Genomic DNA, 21247 nt, shown 5'->3' with positions numbered 1-21247 from the left:
AGCCCTTTCCCTGCACAGAGCAGGAGTTTTAAGTTCCTTTAAGGGTTAGGTGGGATGGCAACACCATTTTATTCAGCTGGGCCAGCCAGGAAACAAGGGTAGAGTGAGCAGATCGCATGCCCAGCACCCAGGAGAGATGAACCTCCAGAGCCCACCCCTCAGGCTCAATGCTCCACACTCAGGGCTGGGCCATGGAGGGGGCAGCGTAGGTCTGGAAGCGCTTGTGGGCCCGCTGGTGTGTGAGGAGTCTCAGGGACATGGTGTCCACGGCTGCCTCCAGCCCCGGCTGCTGGGTGATCTCCACAGTGTGGTCGTTGGCCTGTAGGGATGAGGCGTCAGCGGTGTCGGGGACCACTTCCCTCCCAGGCTCCCCAGGCCACTCACCAGCTGCAGGGACGCCAGCATTGAGCGACACACCTCGAAGGCAGGCTGGCCAGCTACTAGCTCCGCAAAGGGACACCACTGGTTGAGCTGGCTGAACCTGGACACTACCTGGTCCCCGTAAGTATGGATGTCAAAGGGCACGTGCTGTTCCTGCAAGGAGAAGGGGCACGATCCTGGGGCAAAACCAAGGCAGGCAGCAGGGGAGTCCCTACTTCTCAGCCAGAACTTGGCCCAGCCCCTCACCTGCTCTTGGAGCAGGGGCTGGATAGTATCCTCCCAGTCCCTGATGCGCTGGCTCAGCTCCGTCTCCTGGACGAACTTCTGAGAGGTGGCGATGAAGAGCTCCTAGGGGGGACCAGGGAGCTGCCTCCTTCTGTGCAGGGGCCCCTCACCCATTAATCCGCCAGCTCTCACTCAGACTTACCACATTCCTTCGGACCAGCTCCTCATAGCTCAGGGATGCTGGCATGGCCTCTGGCTCTGGAAAAGAGGCAACTATGAGCTGATGTGGCCATGGGCCATACCCTTCCTCCCTCTCATGGTCCCCTGGCCAGCAGGCCCCTCTCAGACCTACCCAGGTCAGCAGCTTCCCCAGGCTTTGCCTCCTGAGGCTCTGCATACTCCTCAGGCTCAAGAAAGTCATCTGCTGGTAGAAAGAGAAGCCCCAGCAGGAGGCAGGCTTGCTGGCAGTGGATGCTGAACCCCCCCACCCTGGCCCATCCCAGCAGGCTCCCACCTGCTGTCCCCAGATCCTCCAGGGACTCCTCCAGCTGGTCCTCCACAGGCCACAGCCCTTCCTCAGGCCTCGGCAGCCACCGCTCAGTCATCTATGCAGAGAGCACCTATGAGGGGCACGGCTGTCCCCACCAGGGGCTACGTGGGGTCCAGACAGGCCAGCACTGACCTCCCTCCTCTGCAGCTTCCGGAGAGTCTCCAACTGCTCCTTCACATGCTTCCAGTACAGGACCTCCATGTCTGCACACAAAGACCTCGTGAGAGGGGCTCCCATATCCTGCCCAGGCACTCCCAGTCCACCTAGAACCTTGGGCAGCCCCCAGGCCAAGGGGAGGCAGGCAAAACACCGCACAAAACCACTGTTCCTCAGAAGGGCGCGCTCACAACCCTGACCTCACCTGCAAAGGACGGGCCCTTTCGCCGGGGCCTCCTGCTGTCGGCGTGGTCAGCATCTTCAAGAGAATTTGGTCAGCGGGAACCAAGCCAAGTCCCTGCAGGCTATACCTGGACCCTCCCACCCTGGCCCAGCCCCGCCCCCACCCCCACTCACAGGCAGCCAGGTACCACTGGTGGAAGTCCTGCAGCTTGGGGGTGCCCTTCCTCTTGCGCTTCTGTCCTGGAACCTCCTCCACGCAGGGGGGCACGGAGAAAGGCCTACCTAGGGGCACGAGCACAGCTTGGGTCCCTGGGGCAGGCTACAGCACCCACACGCTCCAGGAGCAACGGCACCAGGGACCACAGTCCCCACCAGGCTCCTAACGGGTACAGAGCCCACCCTCACCAACCACGGGTGCTCCAGAGAGCCCGTCCACAGATGCCCAAGGGAGGTGTCCCTCTACCCAATTACCTTTCTTGAAAGGCTTAGAGTCCAGGGAGTCAAAGGGGTCCAGGCTCTGCCAGGGGTCTGGAGTCTCCTGAGCACAGGGCACAAGCAGACACTGCGGGGGGCAGGGGACACTGGGGATGCCCACCCCCCTCAAAAGCCCAGACACTGAGTGCAGTGACAGCCAGAGAAGGGCTAGCCACATTCAATCCAGAACCCAAGGGTGACATGCCAGGGAGGGAGGTGCCCCAGAGCGGCAGAAGAGGTGACTTCAATTTCTGGAGGAAGGAAGATTCCTCACAAGAGAGCCAGCAGGGATGAGGGCAGGGGAGCCTCAGCACCACCTCCCTGGTGGGGGGTCTGAGCCCCACTACCCCTCACCTTCATCAGGGACGCTGGCTGCCGTCGCTCCCGCAGCACACACCGACCAGGCTGGGCAGCGCTCTGCAAAGAAACAGCCCACGGATCCGTCTCTCCCCCTCCTCCACCCAAGGCTCAGGCAACCCAGCAGCTGCGCTCCGGGGCCAGACGTCAAGAACCCTGTAGGGGCCCTCTGAGGGCAAACAAAACTCTAGGAAAATTTTTAGGAGAACATACAAACTAGTAAACTAGTGGTCATGGGTGCTTTTATTTTTCTTTAAGAAAAAAAAAAAGATAGGGCGCCTGGGGGGCTCAGTGGGTTAAGCCTCTGCCTTCGGCTCGGGACATGATGCCAGGGTCCTGGGATCGAGCCCCGCATCGGGCTCTCTGCTTCTCCCTCTCTGCCCAATGCTCTGCCTACTTGTGATCTCTGTCTGTCAAATAAATAAATAAAATCTAAAAGAAAAGAAAAAAGAAGATAAGCATGATACATCCACCAATCAAAACGAACAAGTAACATTTTCTCCTCTGTGCATCAGAGTTTCCCAGCTCTAGGCTGAAGCACAAAGCTGACCCTGGACGGTGGGAAGAAGCCGCCCTGGAGCCCATTTCTTCCTACAAGCCTGACCTCGAGGAGTCAGCTTTGGAAACAAGCTGCCGTCCTCGGTGGGAGCTACGGACACCACGGGGCTTGGACCCTGAAGCCCAGCTCCTTCCAGAGGAGCCGCAGCTGTTCTGCTCAGGAAGAGGGACAACGCGATCAGCGCTGTCCTAAAGGGCTGGGCGCAAAGCCAGGTCGAAGGCTGTCTGGAGGGTGCACCCACAGCCCCAGCGTGCAAGGACCAGACAGAGGGAACAGAGTGCTACGGGCCTGCAGGCAAAGCCCACAGCGCTGCCTATCCCATCTAAGTGTGGGCAAGCTTGCCCGGCTGATGGCTCGAGCTTTGCAGGCTTCAGTCAGGGTCCTACCTGCTGCGGGCTCCTGGGTTCCTGGGGCTCCTGAGGGGCCTCGGGGGCTGTGGCCTCAGGGAGCTCTGCTGCCTCCTCTGCGCCCTCATCCTCACCACCACCTCCAGGCATTGGGTCTTCTGGAGAGGCACCTGAGCAGGGGAGGAAGACACCAGACAGGAGGTGGAAGGCCGCCCCTGGCCAACACCCAGGAGAACCTGCGAGGCCCTTCCCTCACCGAGCCTCATTCATCAGACCCAGAGAAAGTAGCCGGACACTTCCCACTCTTCTCGTCATGCCCCTCTGTTCTGTTTGGCTCCTTTTACTTTTAGCAACTTTCCTCCTGAAATGCTGCCATCTGTGCTTGCCCAGAGAGGAGGGGTAGATCCAAACCTCACAGGCTCAAGAATGGTCAGAGGGCAGTCATGAGACCAAGACCACACAATGGGCCAAGGGGGGGAGGGAGGCCGAGGCCTGGGCACAAAGAAGCCAGGCTTCCTTGCTCCCCACACCTCACCCCAGGGTAGCTGAGCAGAGCCCCGTGCAGAGCCCCATGCCCCCCCACCTCCACCCCCACTGCCAGTCCACACGTCCTCTCTCCTCACTGGACTCCCGGGAGATGCCGAGCACAGGGACAGGACCACACGCAGCAACTTCCATTGGCTGCTCTTCAGCCCTCTCAGCCTCTGGGAAAGATGGAAGATGGGACAGGGTCAGCCCTCACCCTCCCCCAGGAGGTCCCTCCCAAGGGCTGGGCAGGAAGAGCAGAGACCGGGCACAGGACTCGGGCACCCCAGGGCTGAGCCAGCTACGACCAAAGCCAGGACAAAGGGGAACTGCACCAACAGAACCATCTTCAGTGCAGGTGCCTGGGGAGGGAGGTGGGACCAGAGCTGGCAGGCACAGGGGACCCTTCCTTCCCCTCACCCCCACATCCAAGCCCTCACCCTTCTGGTTCCTCAGCAGCGGTGTCTCCACTGGGGAGATGCCGACTGGCTCCAACATGAAGGCTCCCCTGGGGTGGGGGGTGCATGTGTTCATCCTAAAATCCTTCCGGCTGGCTAGGACCTCCCCCTGACAGCTGTGCAGGCAGAAACATAGCCACTGCAGAGACCCTTTCCACTGGGCCCTCTCCCCTTATCTGACTCCCCTCTGCCAGGCTCAGGCCCGTACCTGTACAGGGGGCTGACGTTCTTCTCCATCTCATGAGGGGCCACAAGGGCCATGGGCAGGAGAGGGACAATGAGGACCTCCTGCATGGAGGCCAAGAGTGGGTGAGCCACAGGTCCCAGGGGCTCCAGGTGGGGAACCCACGTAGGAGGACGCCTTCCCACAGCCCCTACAGCTCAGTGCAGCCCCTACAGAAGGAGGGGCACTCACACGGAGGGGCAGGTCAGTCCTCAGATCCACATTAGCACGTGAGTCAGGGAGGTCATCCAGCGACAGGAACTGGGGGGAGACAGAGCTTAGGAGCAGCGCTGGGCAAGTGTGCAGGGGGCAGTGGCCAGGCACCCAAGAACTCTTACCTGGTCCTCCACCTCCTGGGGAGCCATGGAGCTGGTGTCCCCGCTGGCCCCATTTTCCCGCACCGAGGAGAGCTGCTTGGCCCGCCTGCGAGAGAACCAATGCACGGACATCTGGGAGGCTGCACGGGCCTCCTCTGAGCGATATGCGGGGCAGACACACAGGCCTCCACCTCTGGGCTCACACCAGTACTCACTTCCTGCCAGAGATGAAGTCGAGAGCCTGGTAGACCAGCGAGTAGAGGTACTCCACCTGGGGGCCAGAAGCAGCCAGTGAGGAGCGGAGAGAAAAGCCCAGCCCGGATGTTCCAGGGCCCTCCCCAGAGGCCTTGCTGTGTACACACACAGACAAGCCGTACACAGAAAAGCCAAAGCTTCCAGCACAAGTCCTGCCAGTGTGGCTGCCAGAAAGACTTCCCCAGTCCAACCAGTGTGTGTCATCAGTTGTGGTCCTCTCCTCGACCTCTGTCGCCACACTCCAAGCAGCCCTGCCTGCCTTCACGCCCCACACACTGGCCTGCGTGCAGCCCACTAGCCCATCTCCGGGCTGACCCCGCCCAGCACCCAGAGCTGGCTCCTTTCCCTCCCGCAGGCATGGGCCACGGGTGCCCCAACTCCGGGAGCCCCAGCCACAACCTGTGGGACCCCACCACGATGGGGAGGTTCAGCATTTCTGAGATGCCGGCCAGCAGGGTGTGCACGTGGGCCACCTCTGGGTCATTCCTTCTGCAGTAACAGCGCCCAAGGGCACACACCACTCTCTCTTCTTGATCCTGCCTTTTTTTTTTTTTTTTCCTGTTTTCCCACCAACAGCTGTTCACTGCGCATCTTTTATGTATGGGGCCTGGCACCAGGCACTGGAGACAGTGCTGAGCACAACGGATGGCAGCCCCCCAACACATGGGCCCCGTTTATTAGGATTAATAAACGTGAAATTTTTTAAGTGTTTGCCACATATATCTATGTTCATGCTTCATCCCATCTGGCCTGTCTGAAGCAGGTATCAGAGCTGTTCCCATTTCAAAGGACAACAAACTGGGAGAGAGAAAGTCTCCGGGATCAGGGGTAGGTCCAGGATGTGCAGCCAGGGATGTGTGAGTCTCGGGCTGTGTGACCTAATCTGCACCCACTAGCTACATGTGGCTGTACCAATTTAAACTTAAGTTAATGAAGTTAATGAAACTCAAAATTCCTCCGTCACACTGACGACATTTCAAGCGCTTGGTGCCACGTCACTAGTACTCACCATCTCTGACGGCCCAGATCACAGAACGGCTCCATCGTTTCGGAAAGTCCTACTGGACGCTACTGACCCCCCACACCTTCCAGAGTTCACTGATAACACGTCCCTGCACTTGCTCACCACACACCCACGCATCTGTCACCTCCCATCTTGTGCAAAGCTGGCTGCAGACACTCCTTTTTAGGACAAATGCAGGACGTAGGAATCTAATGTAATGGGATTATCTAGGACCAAAACCAACGAGATATTAAACTGTTTTAAGAACTTCTGCTGCCCAGAGGTAAATCCACTGGGTCCTATGCAAGTTAAGCCCAAATGTAGATCGCTCGCCCTTCCCTAGTTGGGACCCCGTTATACATGTCCAAACGCTTACCTCCTGTGCACCTTTTCTCTTTCTCGCACCCACTACACTGCCAATTCTGGATCAGGGCTGTCTCCCACTTCTCCTTGCTCCTCCACCAAGGTCGGCTAAGCACAGCTGGACAAACGCATGCGAACAGCAGGAGGTGCCAAACCCCACCGGACGGCCGGCCGGTGTTCTCAGTCAGTCTTGTCTGCGTTCCCCTCAGGACTATTCTGCTTTCACCAAATTTCACTCTCCAAATTTCCTACCCAGGAGCTGATTCTCAGTAACTGACTTTTATTCTGTTATGAAAATTGGGGCCTTAGGCAGGAACTCTCCAAATGCCTGTGTCCAACTTCTCTACATCAATACTGACTTCTCCCTCCAGACTCCTGAGATGGAGCCTAACAACCCACGGCCCTGACCCACTCCTGAACGATTTCTACCAGGATCATATGTCATCTGCCCCTGCCCCCCCCCCCCCGCCCTCTCACCCTTCACTCTGTGGTGTTCGATCCTGGCTGTCACTAAGGACATTTTAAGAAATCCTGATAGCTACCCACTGCCCGGTGCTGTGTCACCAGGCCAGGCAGGGTCAGCTGGGTACGAGGTGCATTACGGCTGGGTGGAGGACCGCTGCTTTGCTGACTGCCCATCCTGGTCCCCCTCCCTGTAACCTCTCCTACAAGGGGTCATGTGGTGCCTTCTCACCTCTCCCCACCCCACAGTCTCACCCTCCTCTCACTAAAACCCCTGGTGACCTTCCAATTACAGACCCACTACACACATGAAACCCTTTCCTGTGTGGGTCAATTCACTACATTCAACAATTTTGGTTTTTTTTTTCTTCCCCTTTAAAATTCTCTACATCTCTGACTCCCAGACATTTTTTAAATTTGCCTTGCTCTGACTTCCTTCTGGTGGACACGTCCTAAATACTGGTTTTTCTCAAGGTGTTCCCTTCATTCTGCTTTTCCTCTCATTCTACAACACAGTTTCTGGGCTTTGGGCCTGACATTCTAGACTGGCTGACTCTTTGTTGCATGGGGCTCTTGCGTCCACCGCCAGAGGGTCAGCCTTAGCAGCAGGCCCTGCAAGTATAAATCCAAGCTTGTTCCTCAATTACAACCGTTCTGATGATAAGCCTAAGCTGTGTTATAAGGCAGTGAGAAACAGGGGAGACAGCAGGCGCTGGCGAGGCAGGGAACAGACAGGGATGAGCCTGCCACCTGCCCCAGCAGGAGAGTGAACCTCAGTCCCATGAGACCGGCAGCCAGGCGGTGCCCACCTTCTTACTGTAGACACAGGCAGACCCCTGGATCAACAGCGCTGCCTCAATGAAGTTCATTGTGGTTTTCCCTTCGTCAAAAGAGATGCAGATTTGGTCCAGCTGCAAGACACAATACCAGGCATTGGGAAGCCAAAATCTGTGTATACTGCTCCCCACAGAGCCCACCCAGCACCCAGCCTGCAGGGCCTGGTCACCACAAGGAGCCCCTCAGAGCACTAGCTCTGCTTAGGGCTCTCTGGTTGTCTTTTTTTTTTAATTTTTGGAGGGGAGGGGCAGCGTTTTGGAAAAGGAGGCCCCTGGAGTCTATCAGCCACAGCTAGAGCTGCACAGCGGTTCCCTTCTGGAGGCCTGGCGGCACACCACACTAAACCCACGCAAGTCAAGGCTGACTCGGACAGAATCAGGCAGGAAGACCCCTCACCCAGAGGGGAGGACAGACACAAATCACTGGGGTCTAAATCCTCTGAGCAGAAATTAAGGAAACAATTCCAAGTGAATCCTCTTCCTTCTTCTGCAACCCGACCCCCCAGCAAGACTCCCCTGAGCCCCAGCTCCTACCACCTCTTAAATGTCCATGGTCCACAGACCATATGCCAACAATTCCCAAACCCATCTACAGCAGCACATTCTCCTTTGCCACAGGACCATGCTTAGAGCCACCCCAAGACAGCTAAATGTCCGCAAGTTTTTTATCTCCATACGCAACCTAGGGGCTCTCCACAACAGGGCCCCTCTCCTGCACGCCTCTCAGCAAACAGCACTCTGAAGCCCCAATACGTTTTTCCAGGCTCTTCGCCTTTGCTTTCCATCTGCATGGAGTACCGCTCCCAGCTGTGCCAGTGCGAATACTCCCGCAGTGTAGCTCTCATGCCTGGGGCTTCTCCCTGCCCTGTTAGGGCCAATTTCAGCCTCCACCTCAGGGCCAGAAGCTAGTGTCCAATAAAGGTTTGATGAACTGAGAAGTGCTGCCGTTGGAGCTGAGCCTGGAAGACACTCCCCAGGCAGATGAAGGCACTGGCCTTCTAGGAAGAGCAACTGCTCCCACAAAGGCAGTCAGCAGCCCTGGGATCCAACCAGTAAGGAAAATGAGTATTAGGCACCCATGTCCAAAACGCAGGGTGTGTTGGAGAGCAAGGTCAGACATTAGGCACTATGGGGGCCCAAAGAAGGGGGACTCTGGGAGGACACTACCATGAGGCCACTTCTACTAATTCTTGAAGGACAGAGCAAGTTTTTCAGGTCACTGGAGGAACATGCCAGTCTGAGAGTGCAGAGCATTCTGGAAAAGTGAACGGATTTCCCTGAAAGGACAGGATATGAAGGAGAGGGCAGCTGAGTCACCCAGGCCCTGAACTGCAGAAGTGGCCCTTTTCTTCTCAGGCTAGGCTCACCCACTTGTAGAACCTCACACTCCACCCGCATTTGAACAACTCCTAAATGCATGCTCCAGGTTGCACCTCCCGTCTAAGCCTAAAACTGTATGTCCAACTACCTTCTTCAAACACCATTTGGATGTCTTTTTTTTTTTTTTAAAGATTTTGTTTATTCATTTGACAGACAGAGATCAGAAGCAGGCAGAGAGGCAGGCAGAGAGAGAGGAGGAAGCAGGCTCCCTGCTGAGCAGAGAGCCTGATGTGGGGCTCGATCCCAGGACCCTGAGATCATGACCTGAGCTGAAGGCAGAGGCCTAAACCACTGAGCCACTCCAGCACCCCACCATTTGGATGTCTTAACCAAAATTCATACTGGAGAGGTCCACACTGAACCCTAGATATCCCCGCAACCACCATCCACGGATCTGCAAATCTTAGCTCCTCCCGGTCTTCTCTCACTTCCCCCGTTCAGCCCATGCCACATTCCCTGACACTTCCATGCTCCAGCCTAACCTGTCTGCTCCTCTCCACGCTGACCACCAGTCAGCCCCACCTCTTGCCTGGACCCCGGCACTGACTGGATTCTTTTCGCCCTTCACTCCCCTCCACCCTCCTCTTCGCAAGCAGGTGCATGTCTGAAGACACAAGGCAGATTCCATCACTCCACTCAGAACCCTAATGGCTTTCTGCCCCTCTTAGGGAAAAAACCCGAAGTCTACAGAGAGCCTCGCACGCTAACCAGCTTCCTCTCCAGCTGCCCCCCCCTCCCCTACTCACTACAGAGCAGTCACACTGTCTGTCTCCATGGTCACCCTTGGAGCCAAGCACTCTCTCACCTCAGAACCTTGGGACATTCTTCAGCTCTCTATGACTAGCCAACTCCTTTCACCCAAACTCCTCTTGGAGCCCTCAACGTTCCTTCTGAATCTCTCATCAGTCTGTTTTTACACAAAGACACAGTGAGGAGGGGCCTCCACTCTGCCACCCACTAGCTAGGACTTCGAGCCCCTGTTAACCTCTCTGTAGAACTAATACCTGTTCCAACTCTGCGTGCTTACTTCCTTAGGATCCATCCTCCCAGAAGGGGAAGCAGGGACTACTGTTTCCTTGCCACTATTTTCTCAGAGTTTAACATGATTCTTGGCTGCGACAGACGCTCAGCAACAATCAACAAATAAACAGATGGAAAAGAAGAGCAACATAATACGAGTTGTTAAAATTTTTTTAGAAAAGAACTTTCTGGTAGTTGCATGCAAAATGAAAAGAAGGGTAAAGACAAAAGTAGAAGCAGGGAAATCAGGACTTCAGAGGGCGGAGAAGGTCTGGAAGAGCAAACATAAGAAGCACGAAGCGGGGCGTGGCTGGCTGGCTCAGTCAGTAGAGCGTGCAACTCTCCATCTCAGGGTTGTAACTTCAGGCCCCACTCTGGGTATAGAGATTACTTAAAAATGATTAAAAAACAAAATCTTTCGGTGGCCAGGGTGGCTCAGTGTCAGACTGAGCGTTGAGAGTCTGATTCTTGGCTTCAGCTCAGGTCATGAACTCAGGGTTGTAAGACTGAACCACTCATCGGGCTCCACACTGAGTATGGAGTCTGCTTGAGATTTTCTCTCTCCCCCTCTGCCCCTCCTCCCTACGTGTTCTCTCTCTGAAAAAAAATTTTTAAACTTAAAAATTAAAAAATAAAAAATTTTATAAATCTTTAGAAGGAAGGAAGGAGCTGACCCAGCTGGGAAGCAGATTTACCAGGCATCACCAAGCAGCCTGATCACTGTGGATACCTGAACCCAAAACAGCCCCACCCAGCACAATTCTCCGAATTTTTTTTAGCAGCCTATGTGTCCAAGCAGAGGAGGCAGATCAACAAATCAAGGATTCATTCAACAAACACTGTGTGTATACCATGTGCCAGGCATTCTATTATGCAAAGGGAACAGAATGCACACACGGTTCCTGCCCTAGCAGAACTGACATTCTAGAGTGGAAAGACCACAAACAAGTGAACAAGTTAAGGAATAACTGAGACACAGGACGATGTCCTGACGTACTGACGTAAAGAATACTGAGACGTAAAGGATGAAGGGATTAGTTGCAAAAAGAACTAAAGAAAGAATATTCCAGGGGCACCTGGGTGCCTCAGTGGTTAAGCGTCTGCCTTCGGCTCAGGTCATGATGCCAGGGTTCTGGGATCGAGCCCCGCATCAGGCTCCCTGCTCAATGGGAAGCCTGCTTCTCCCTCTCCCGTTCCCCCTGCTTGTGTTCCCTCTCTCTATTAAATAAATAAATAGAATCTTTAAAAAAAAAAAAAAGTACATCTAAAAAAAAGAAGAAGAAGAAAGAGTATTCCCCAGTGCGGGCAGAAATTATAAAGACCCTGGGTCAAGAACGAGCTCCGGGGCGCCTTAGAGCATGCGACTCTTGATCTCAGGGTTGTGAATTCAAGCCCCAGGCTGGGTATAGAGATTCCTTAAAAATAATAACAATAACAACAACAACAACAATAACAATAATATTAAGTAAATTTCCTTATTTAAAAAAAAAAGGAGTTCCAACAATAACAATAATATTAAGTAAATTTCCTTATTAAAAAAAAAGAACGAGTTCCAACAACAACAATAATATTAAGTAAGTTTCCTTATTTAAAAAAAAAAAAGAGGGGCGCCTGGGTGGCTCAGTGGGTTGAGCCGCTGCCTTCGGCTCAGGTCATGATCTCGGGGTCCTGGGATCGAGTCCCACATCGGGCTCTCTGCTCAGCAGGAAGCCTGCTTCCCTCTCTCTCTCTCTCTGCCTGCCTCTCCGTCTACTTGTGATCTCTCTCTGTCAAATAAATAAATAAAGTCTTTAAAAAAAAAAAAAAAAAAAGAACGAGTTCTAACAACAGCAATAACAATAATATTAAGTAAATTTCCTTATTTAAAAAAAGAATGAGTTCCAGAGTTGTAGGTTGATTGGCCCGAAAGAACAGGTGGAGAGAAGCCCAAGATGAGGCGAAAACAGTCAGCAAGGCCAGACTCAAAAAAGGTGGTTTGTACTCTCTGTTGAGTGCAGCAGAAAGCCCCCGAGGGGTGACAGGACACCACAGCAGCTGAGAGTCACACTTCCTCCTGGACAGAACATCAACTGGATGGGCCAAAACAGCTGTAAGGCGCCTGGGAAGGAAGGTTTTACATGAATCTGAGGTAAAGAACAGATGAATTCAAGTGAAATTCTGGGGGTATAACAGACAGAATCCATGGGTGAACGGGTGTGAAGCACAGGGTTTCAGCAGAGCAGCTCTTAGCGCTCACCCTCCGTTGGTCAGCAGTGCTATTTACCCAGACTAGAAGACTGGGAATTACGCAGGATATCCACTTTTTTTTCTTCCCCTAACATTTTTTTTTTTTAAGATTTTATCTACTTATTTGACAGAGAGAAATCACAAGTAGGCAGAGAGGCAGGCAGAGAGAGAGGAGGAAGCAGGCTCCCTGCTGAGCAGAAAGCCCGATGTGGGGCTCGAACCCAGGACCTGGGATCATGACCTGAGCCGAAGGCAGCGGCTTAACCCACTGAGCCACCCAGGCGCCCCAGCCTAACATTTTATTTATTTGAGAAAGGGCATGAGTGGGGGGTGGGGGGGCTGCAAAGGGAGAGGGAGCAGACTCCCCACTGAGCAGGGAGCCTGATGCAGAGGGAGAGGGAGCAGACTCCCCACTGAGCAGGGAGCCTGATGCAGGGCTCATCCCAGGACCCTGAAATCCTGACCTGAGCCAAAGGCAGAAGCTTAATGGATTGAGCCAAGCAGGCGCCCCAAGAGCTCTAAGTTAATGTATTAAATCTGAGATGCTTGCATGGAACATCGAAGTAGAATGTCAAGAGCAATTGGACAGAAAATAAATTCAAAGAAAAGATCTGGGATGGAAATATGAACTGAGAGTTATCCTCACACACCTAAAACTTAAAATCATGGAAGTAAGTGAGATGATTGTTTAGGGGAGATATGTCAGAAGCTGCTGGCCCAAGGCTTGCCCAGAGGAGCTCAACATACAGAGAGTGGACAGCGGGAAAAAAGTAAGCAAATGACTTGGGAAAAAAATCAGAGCAGGTAAACCTGTTCCAAAAAGAGAGGGTGGAGCCCGACAAAAGCTGCTCGCTGAGCAAGGTCACATTTCTAGCGCCCCTTGGATTTGGCAGGACAGACGTCACCGCTGATAAGGATGAGCGTGGTCCAGATGGGCTGCGGAGGGAAAGCGATGTGCTCAAATGGAGCCCGCAGCTCGTTCCGAGGCCTGCACACGGCCGCGCGGTACGAAGACAGACCACGTGCTGACGGTAGCTTGAAGCCGGCTGGAAAACCCACGGTGGAAAACCCCTCTTCACCCGCGATCCAGTCTCTCAAACACGCGAACACGCGCGAAGTTCTGCTCCACCCAGAGAAGAGGACTGGTCGCCACCCACTAACCCCATTTCTCGGCTCGCGCACAGGCAGCGACCTGGGACTACAACTCCGGACTAATTTCCAGACGCCGGGGCGGAGCTGCGAAAAAGGAAAGCCACCAGCCCGAGCGCGAGCGCGGCCAGAGCACGGGCACAACAGACGTGGAGGCGGGGCGCGGCCGGCCCGCAGCCCCCGGCCCACCGCCCCCCCTCGCGGCCCCGCCCGCCCGCCCGCGCCACTCCCCCGGGGACGAGCTCACCTCCTCCAGATACTCGCCCAGCTGGGCCGCCACGTCCACCTCCCAGTTCTTAGTGAGGTCGCGGATGGGCTGCAGCAGGTGGGCGAAGCGCGCCTCCACGTCCTCCATGTCCGGGAGGGGCCGGGGCGGCCCGGGGACCGCAGGAGCGTCTTCCAGGGGAGCCAGCGTCCTCAGCCCGCCACTAGCTCTGGCGCCATTTTGCTGTTCCCGCCCAGGGAAAAAACGTCGCACGCGCCGCCGCGCGCACATCTATGACGCACGCGGCCCCAGCCGGGGAGGACGCCCCGGGCGCGGGAGACGGGGCGGGGCGGGGCTTGTCGGCCGCCGGCGGGGCGGGGCCCGGCGCAGACTGCCGCTGGCCGCGTAGCGGACATGGCGGGCTCCCGGCTCCCGAGGCAGCTCTTCCTTCAGGGCGTGGCCGTCGTCTTCGCGTTTGCCTTCGCGTCCCTCTACTTGCAGATCCCGGGTGAGGGCGCGCCGCGGGGAAGGCCCCTAGCCCGCCCCTGTGTGCGCTCCCGTCCCCGCCGACACGACGCCGAGAGGGCGGGTGCGGATGGAGTAAGGACCAGGCCTCGGAGCCCCCGGGGGCGGCTTCCGTTCGCGTCCTGCGGGCTGCGGGAGCTTGGCGAGGAACGGGGGCGTGCTGCGGCGCGTTTCCCGTCGGCTCCGGGCTCAGACCGGGGGCCGGGGCAGAATCCTGAGCGGGGCGGGCCCAGACCAGGCAGGGCGGGCGGGAGAAAAGACAGGGAGCGGGACGAGGGGGGACCTCGGCCCCGCCGGGTGGGAGGACCTGGCCTGCGGAGTCTGGTTCGGAAGGGGCTGGGGATCCGCGGGTTCACACCCGGTTGGCCAGAGTCTGCAGGTCCCGCAGTCTAGACCTCAGGAGGGGGGTCTGCAGGCCCTGCCTGGAGGGCGCGGGAGTCTGGCCTTGGAGGGCAGTGTCCCGGGCCCTGACGTGGCCTCCCACAGGCCTGTATGGTGCCGAGGGCATCCTGCCTGCGCGGAGGACGCTGAGACCACAGGGCAAGGGGCGCTGGCAGCAGCTGTGGGAGACGCCGACGCTGCTGTGGGAGGCTCCGCAGCTGGGGCTGGACACCTCGCAGGGTCTGGAGCTGCTGACCCTGCTGGGCACCCTGCTGGCCCTGGGCGCCCTGCTGCTGCGCCGGCTGCGAAACGTCTTCGTCTACCTGCTGCTCTGGGCCGCCTACCTATCGGCCTGCCAGGCAAGTGGGGGCTGCCTGCCACCCCCATCCACCGCTGGGACCTTGGTCACCGATTCAGTCCAGTCCTGTCCACCCCTGCCTCTGCCTTGCCTGCCTCCGCAGACACACGCCCCCTGCTCCCTGACAACCCTTCTCCCTACAGGTGGGCCAGGTGTTTCTTTACTTCCAGTGGTGAGTGACTTCTGGGTGAGGTGCTGCAGGAGGTGGGGGCAGCGGGGCGGAATATGTTCGTCTCTCCAGGGAGGACCCTCCAAGGGGAATGGCCTTGATGGGGAGGGGCCCTTGTGCTCTTCCTTCTCCCCACAGGGATTCCCTGCTGCTGGAGACCGGCTTCCTGGCGGTGCTGGTGGCCCCCCTGAGGCAGCCCCCTGACCATAAGCAGGCCCCCCAGGGTGGGCTGGCAGGGACCTCGCCCCACGAAGGCCTCCCCTTCTGGCTCGTGCGCTGGCTGCTGTTTCGCCTCATGTTTGCCTCGGGTGTGGTCAAGCTGACCAGCCGTTGCCCTGCGTGGTGGGGGCTTACTGGTGAGGGTCCCATCCTGAATGTGGGGTAGCTTTGGGGGTGCTGCCTCACCCTGACCGCCCACTTACACCTGCAGCCCTCACCTACCACTACGAAACACAGTGCCTGCCCACCCCTGCCTCCTGGTTCGCCCACCACCTGCCCGTCTGGCTGCACAGACTCTCCGTGGTGGCCACGTTCCTCATCGAGATCGCAGTGCCCCCTCTCTTCTTCGCCCCTGTGCGCCGCCTGCGCTTGGCCGCTTTCTACTCCCAGGTTGGTGGGGGTCTCAGCCATCAGGAGGCTAGGACATGGCATTTCTCAGCACTGCCGGTGGGTCGTCGTCCCATTGGAACTGGGTGGCTGCTTCAGGTGGCCCGGAAGGCCTCGTGAGCAGAAGCACGAGTTAGCAGAGGCAGGTGGGGAAGGGCTGCACGAGGCGTGCTGAGCTTGGGTTTTCTCCAGGTGATGGGAAGCCATGGAAGGTATGAGCAGGGGGCAGAGGCCAGTTGGAGAGGGAGCGTAACAGGCCGGGGGTGATGAGCAGGGGAGGGGCGCCTGCTGGAGAAACCCAGGCATGGGTTGCAGAGGGCTTTGAAAGAGGACTCGGAAGGGCCAGGGAGGGGTAGGCCCTGGAGCTCTCAGTGCAGACCTTTTCCCAGGTTTTGTTGCAAGTCCTGATTATCATCACTGGCAACTACAACTTCTTCAACCTGCTCACCCTGGTGCTCACCACTGCTCTTCTGGATGACGGGCATCTGACCGCCGAGTCTGGCGATAGCCACTGCCGAAAGAGACCCACTTGTGAGTGCCAGCTTGTCCCAGATAGCCAGGCGTTGTCAGCCCGACGGCCCACCAGCAAGTTTCCTTCCCTCCAGCACCCCCCAAGTGAGCCCTGCTCTGGTTCCGCCCCAGCCGACCCGTGACTCTCTTGCTCGGCAGCCTGGCTCAGGGCGCTGTTGGCTGTGCTGTCTCTGCTGTTGGAATTTACCGTCTATGGGCTGCTGGCTCATGGCACCGTACACTACTTTGGCCTGGAAGTTGACTGGGAGCAGCATGCTGTCCACTCCAGAACCAGTGAGTGCCAGCTGGGGGGCCAGAGGACGGAGGCTGGACTGTTCCTCCTCACGCCCCTTTTTTTTGGCAGCCTTTACCTTCCACCAGTTTTCCCAGTGGCTGAAGATGGTGACCCTGCCCACCATGTGGCTGGGGGCGGCCTCCCTCGCCTGGGAACTGCTGACGGCCCTCTGGAGGTACGTGGTCCGGCGGGGTGGGGTAGAGCTGCACAGGGCAGGCCTGACGGCACTTGGGTCCCCTGCCCCCCAGGTGGACCCAGGTGCGAGGGTGGCTGAGGAGGTTCTGCACTGCGGCCCAGCTGCTCGTCTTTGGTGCTGCCACGGTGGCCTTGTTTGTGATCAGCCTGGTGGGTAGCCCTTGGGGAGGAGGGTGGGGGCTGCAGGGGCAGCACTGAGCTTCTGCCCCTGCTGCAGGTACCGTACTCCTACATCGAGCCCTCGAGCCATGGGCACCTGTGGAGCGGGGCGCACCGGCTCTTTGGGGTCGTGGAGCACCTGCAGCTGGCAAACTCCTATGGCCTCTTCCGCCGGATGACGGGTCTGGGCGGGCGGCCCGAGGTGGTGCTGGAGGGCAGCTATGACGGGCACCGCTGGACGGTACGCGTCCCCACGGGCGGGGGCGGGGGGGGGGGGCCTCCGGGCCAGCGGCTAGTGCTCACGTGCTGTGCCGGGCAGGAGATCGAGTTCATGTACAAGCCCGGGAATGTGAGTCGGCCGCCCCCCGTCGTGGTGCCCCACCAGCCCCGCCTCGATTGGCAGATGTGGTTCGCAGCCCTGGGCCCACATACTCACAGCCCCTGGTTCACGAGCCTGGTCCTGCGCCTGCTGCAGGGCAAGGACCCTGGTGAGGCCTGGTGGGGAGTTGGGGGTGGGGGGCTCATGGGAAAGTGGAGGGTCTGGGGAAGCAGGGTGTGTGGGAAAGGGAGGCTGGGGCTGAGGGGCCACTGGCCGTGCTGAGCCCCGCTCCCTTGCAGTGGTCCGTCTCATCCAGAATGACGTGGCTAAGTACCCCTTTCACAAGCAGCCACCCACCTACGTGCGGGCCCAGCGCTACAAGTACTGGTTCTCACAACCTGGGGAGCAGAGGTAAGGCCAGAGTGCTGCGTGGGGTGCTGGGGTATGGGCTCAGGCACCCCCTGAGCATACTGCCCTGTTGCAGCCGGTGGTGGCGACGCCAGTGGGTGGAAGAATTCTTCCCGCCAGTGTCCTTGGGAGACCCGACGCTAGACATGCTGCTCCGACAGTTTGGCCTCCAGGTGGGAAGGCAGGAGGGAGGAGGAGGGGGGTGTGACCCTCCCCCACAGGCGTGGTCCCCGTGGACATTCCTCAATCCTGCGCCCACAGGACAAGAGCCCACCCCGAGCCCGCGGCTCCGGCAACACCCTGGCCCAGGCCCTCCGCTGGATACGGAAACAGCTCTCTCCGCTGGAAGCTTCCACCCTGCTCTGGGGGCTCCTCGCCGCAGTGGGGGCCATTAGGGTCATGCAGGCCCTGCTGGGGCCCCATTCCCCCCGCCCCTCCCCTCTGGCCAAGGAGGAGAAGCACAGGCCAGCCGCCAAGAAGGACTCTGGAGCTGCCGGCAGACCGGCCGCCCCAGCCCCTGACAACGGCAGCAGCAGCAGCAGCTCCCAGATTCCCAGGAGGAAAAAGTAGCTGCATTCTGTAGCCCTGTGTCCAGAGAGGGTCAGGGTGCCCTCACACCTCTGGCCTTCTGTGGCAGGACACAATCCAGCCAGTGTGCCTTAGCTGACCGCCGTGACAGACGCAGGATAGGATGCTGTCTTCTCAGGCAGGTTTTGGCCGCCCTGCGGCTCGGAGGGCCCACTCACCCCAAGACACACGCCAACCCCAGCCTACCCCCTGGCCTTGACCCACAAGGCAGGCATATGACCCAGCTCAGGGTCTTCCCCAGGACGTTGTAACCAGGGCTGTGGGAAGCCCTTTCCCCTCTTTAAGGAGCCAAGTCTGATGCCCCTGACTCCCGCCCCTGCACGAGAGTAGGTGAGGCAGACCTGCTGAGGAAGCGAGGGAGGAGGAGGGAAGATCCTGAGATCCAGGAACCAATAAAGGAGCCTCTGTACCCAGCCTCGTGTGTGATGTTTCCTTTCCCCTTCACAGACCTGAGAACCGCAGCCCTTCCCTGCCTCTGGCAGGGGAGAGGCACAGGTACGGTCCTGCTGACAGCTGACCTGGCTTCTAGAATGCCTTTGTTCACTCCTTTCCACGTTCCCCCTGTAAAATAGACGCAGGGCCATGGTCAGGCACAGCCTGACTGATCTGTCAACACCACACACCAAGTCAGTGAGGCGGTCAGTGGTGGAATGTGGGGCCTAGAACCCTCCCAGCACCTGAGAACTCACCAGAACCTGGCTTCTTCCTTCTTTCCTCCCCCTGCTTCCTTGTCTTGAAACAGCTGAAGGGTCAGGCCCTAGACTTCTTGGGCAGGGCGGGCACCCTGTTCAGGCCACTGGCCAAGTGTGCTCTAGGGTGTGGGTGGGGAGGCAGGAAGGAGGAGGGAGAACCTGTCCGACCATCCAGGAAGAGGACCTGTGGCAGCAGGCATTGAGGGCACTGCCTCGGTTTCTGTTGGGGTTCAGTGGTCACTTGGGAGGTCCCTGCCCTCTGGGAACTTGTACACCCACCTCCCCTGCCCTGACTGTCCTCAGCACTCACCTCTCATGCTCTGACCCTACGGACCCCCAGTCGACCCCCCATGCACTCGGCTCTGCCCCCCACCTTGACCAACTGAAACAGCTCTGAGCTCAGTCTCTGCACACAGCCACATGCGGCTCACACAGACCTGCGACCAAAGCTTCCGGGCGCCTCCCTGGGGGCTCCTACATGCGCACCTGGCCAGCTGTGAGTTGACTTCTGGTTTAAGAACGTTGTGTGTTGGGTGCTTTCGCCGCCCGGGAGCCTTCCGGCCCAGCAGTCCGTCTGGCCCCCGCCGTCCCCGCCCCTCGTCCCGGGAGCCGGCTCGCTCCGGAGCCGCGAGCAGTGCGACCGGGCATGCCCCGCTACGAGCTGGCTTTGATCCTGAAAGCCATGCAGCGGCCAGAGACAGCTGCTGCTTTGAAACGTACGCTAGAAGCCCTGATGGACAGAGGGGCGATAGTGAGGAACTTGGAAAATCTGGGTGACCGAGCGCTGCCTTATAAGATTTCCGCCCACAGCCAGCAGCACAGAAGAGGAGGGTATTTCTTGGTGGACTTTTATGCACCGGCCACAGCTGTCCAGAGCATAATGGAACATTTGTCCCGAGACATTGATGTGATTAGACCGAATGTTGTAAAACACCCTCTGACCCAGGAAGTGAAAGAGTGTGAGGGGATTGTCCCTGTCCCACTCGAAGAAAAACTGTATTCCACAAAGAAGAGGAAGTGAGAAGATTTACCACATTTTAGCTTTGTATTTAATTCTCTCACTTTTGAGTGCCATGGATTAAAAATTTACAAACTTGATGCTTAAAAAAAAAAAAAAAAAAAAAAACAACGTTGTGTGTTGGGGCGCCTGGGTGGCTTAGTTGGTTAAGCAGCTGCCTTCAGCTCAGGTCATGATTCCAGGGTCCTGGGGTCAAGCCCCGCATCGGGCTCCCTGCTTAGCAGAGAGCCTGCTTCTCTCTCTCCCTCTGCCAGCCGCTCTGCTTACTTAGGCTCTCTCTCTATCTCTCCATCAAATAAATAAATAAAATCTTTAAAAAAAAAAGAACATTGTGTGTTTAAAATTCAAAATTGTGTTCTTTTCCTTCAGGCTTTTATTTCACATATCAAAACATATTCTTTTATGAATGTCGAAGATTAGTTCACTGCAGAGAATATTTTTTGAAAAACACAGAAAGCAAAACAAGTTCTCGTTCCCCCACTTGAAACACACACGCACTCTCCCAAGCAGACCAATGTTGGTCTTGTTCGGCGGAACCGAATTTAGACTGTATTGGAAGTTTCTGAATCTTGTAATTTTATTATTTTTATGCTGTATATGAGTGACTGAATAGCTATTTCATCTATAATTTTCTCTAGATTCTTAAGGTTTTCTTGTTTACATTTTCCTTTTTAATCTAGCTGAAATGGATTTGGTCACAATGTGGAAACCAAGAACAGTTTTTTTCCCATGCAGCCAAAATTTTCAGTACTGTTTGTTGAATAATGAACCTGTTTCTCATTGATTTTTTGAATTTTCTATTGTAGAATGACATTATGTGTATTATTTCAAGGCTAGCTCTTTGGTTCTTTCTCTAGGCTTTTAAATTCAGGTTGTGAATTTCTTGGGTTTTTGTCTTGTTTCCTGCAACTTGTTTTTTTTAAGATTTTATTTATCTGAGAGAGAGCACATGTGTATGTGCAGGGGGAGGGGCAGAGGGACAAGCAGACTCCCTGCTGAGCACAAAGCCTGACATGGGGCTCAATCCCAGGACCCTGAGATCATGATCTGAACTGAAATCAAGAGTCAAGAAGTCTTAACCAACTGAGCCACCCAGGCACCCTGAGCATCTGAGTTAATTTTGGCTCAGGTCATGATCTCAGGGTCCTGGGATCGAACCCGCCATTAGACTCTGTGCTTAGTGGAGCCTGCTTGGGATTCTCCCTTCCTCTCTCTCCACTCTGTGCCCCCCTGCACTGTCATGCCCTCTCTTTCTCAAGTAAATAAATAAAATATTTTTAAAAATGTATAATTCAGGGGTGCCTGGGTGGTTCAGTCTGTTAAGCCTCTGCCTTCGGCTCAGGTCATGATCTCAGGGTCCTGGGATAGAG

At 56.7% G+C, this 21247-nt stretch overlaps 3 protein-coding genes across 4 annotated transcripts; 2 read left to right on the top strand and 1 right to left on the bottom strand.

Moving 5' to 3' along the window:
* Positions 1-50: 50 nt before the first annotated feature.
* On the bottom strand, positions 51-13928 carry NCAPH2 (non-SMC condensin II complex subunit H2). Of its 2 annotated transcripts, none has more exons than XM_047743424.1 (20): positions 13697-13928; positions 7648-7749; positions 4971-5026; positions 4777-4861; positions 4631-4699; positions 4424-4503; positions 4198-4331; positions 3856-3936; positions 3272-3402; positions 2324-2386; positions 1967-2033; positions 1670-1777; positions 1518-1571; positions 1289-1359; positions 1121-1211; positions 959-1030; positions 809-864; positions 628-729; positions 385-534; positions 51-319 (listed from the first exon to the last, which is right to left on the bottom strand). In XM_047743424.1, exons 1-20 carry the CDS (start codon positions 13802-13804, stop codon positions 179-181), a joined length of 1821 nt encoding a protein of 606 aa, XP_047599380.1. In that variant the 5' UTR covers positions 13805-13928; the 3' UTR covers positions 51-178. The 2 variants fall into 2 exon arrangements, with proteins under 2 accessions (XP_047599380.1, XP_047599381.1); XM_047743425.1 differs by having other exon boundaries at positions 959-1027.
* Positions 13929-14022: 94 nt separating this feature from the next.
* LMF2 (lipase maturation factor 2) lies at positions 14023-18580 on the top strand. The gene is made up of 14 exons (XM_047743423.1): positions 14023-14162; positions 14666-14919; positions 15062-15090; positions 15226-15443; positions 15518-15696; positions 16083-16224; positions 16363-16497; positions 16568-16673; positions 16747-16843; positions 16911-17093; positions 17172-17340; positions 17471-17582; positions 17656-17752; positions 17841-18580. The coding sequence occupies exons 1-14, from the start codon at positions 14069-14071 to the stop codon at positions 18147-18149; spliced, it is 2124 nt and encodes a 707-aa protein (XP_047599379.1). The 5' UTR covers positions 14023-14068; the 3' UTR covers positions 18150-18580.
* Positions 18581-19445: 865 nt separating this feature from the next.
* LOC125107925 (28S ribosomal protein S6, mitochondrial) lies at positions 19446-19957 on the top strand. Its single transcript, XM_047743437.1, has one exon. It carries the CDS (start codon positions 19506-19508, stop codon positions 19878-19880), a length of 375 nt encoding a protein of 124 aa, XP_047599393.1. The 5' UTR covers positions 19446-19505; the 3' UTR covers positions 19881-19957.
* Positions 19958-21247: the final 1290 nt, after the last annotated feature.

Source organism: Lutra lutra, chromosome 8, assembly GCF_902655055.1.
Source record: "Lutra lutra chromosome 8, mLutLut1.2, whole genome shotgun sequence".
Classification (NCBI taxonomy): Eukaryota; Metazoa; Chordata; class Mammalia; order Carnivora; family Mustelidae; genus Lutra; species Lutra lutra.
Note: the sequence above shows the minus strand (reverse complement) of the source record. Positions and strands in the feature narration are given on the sequence as shown.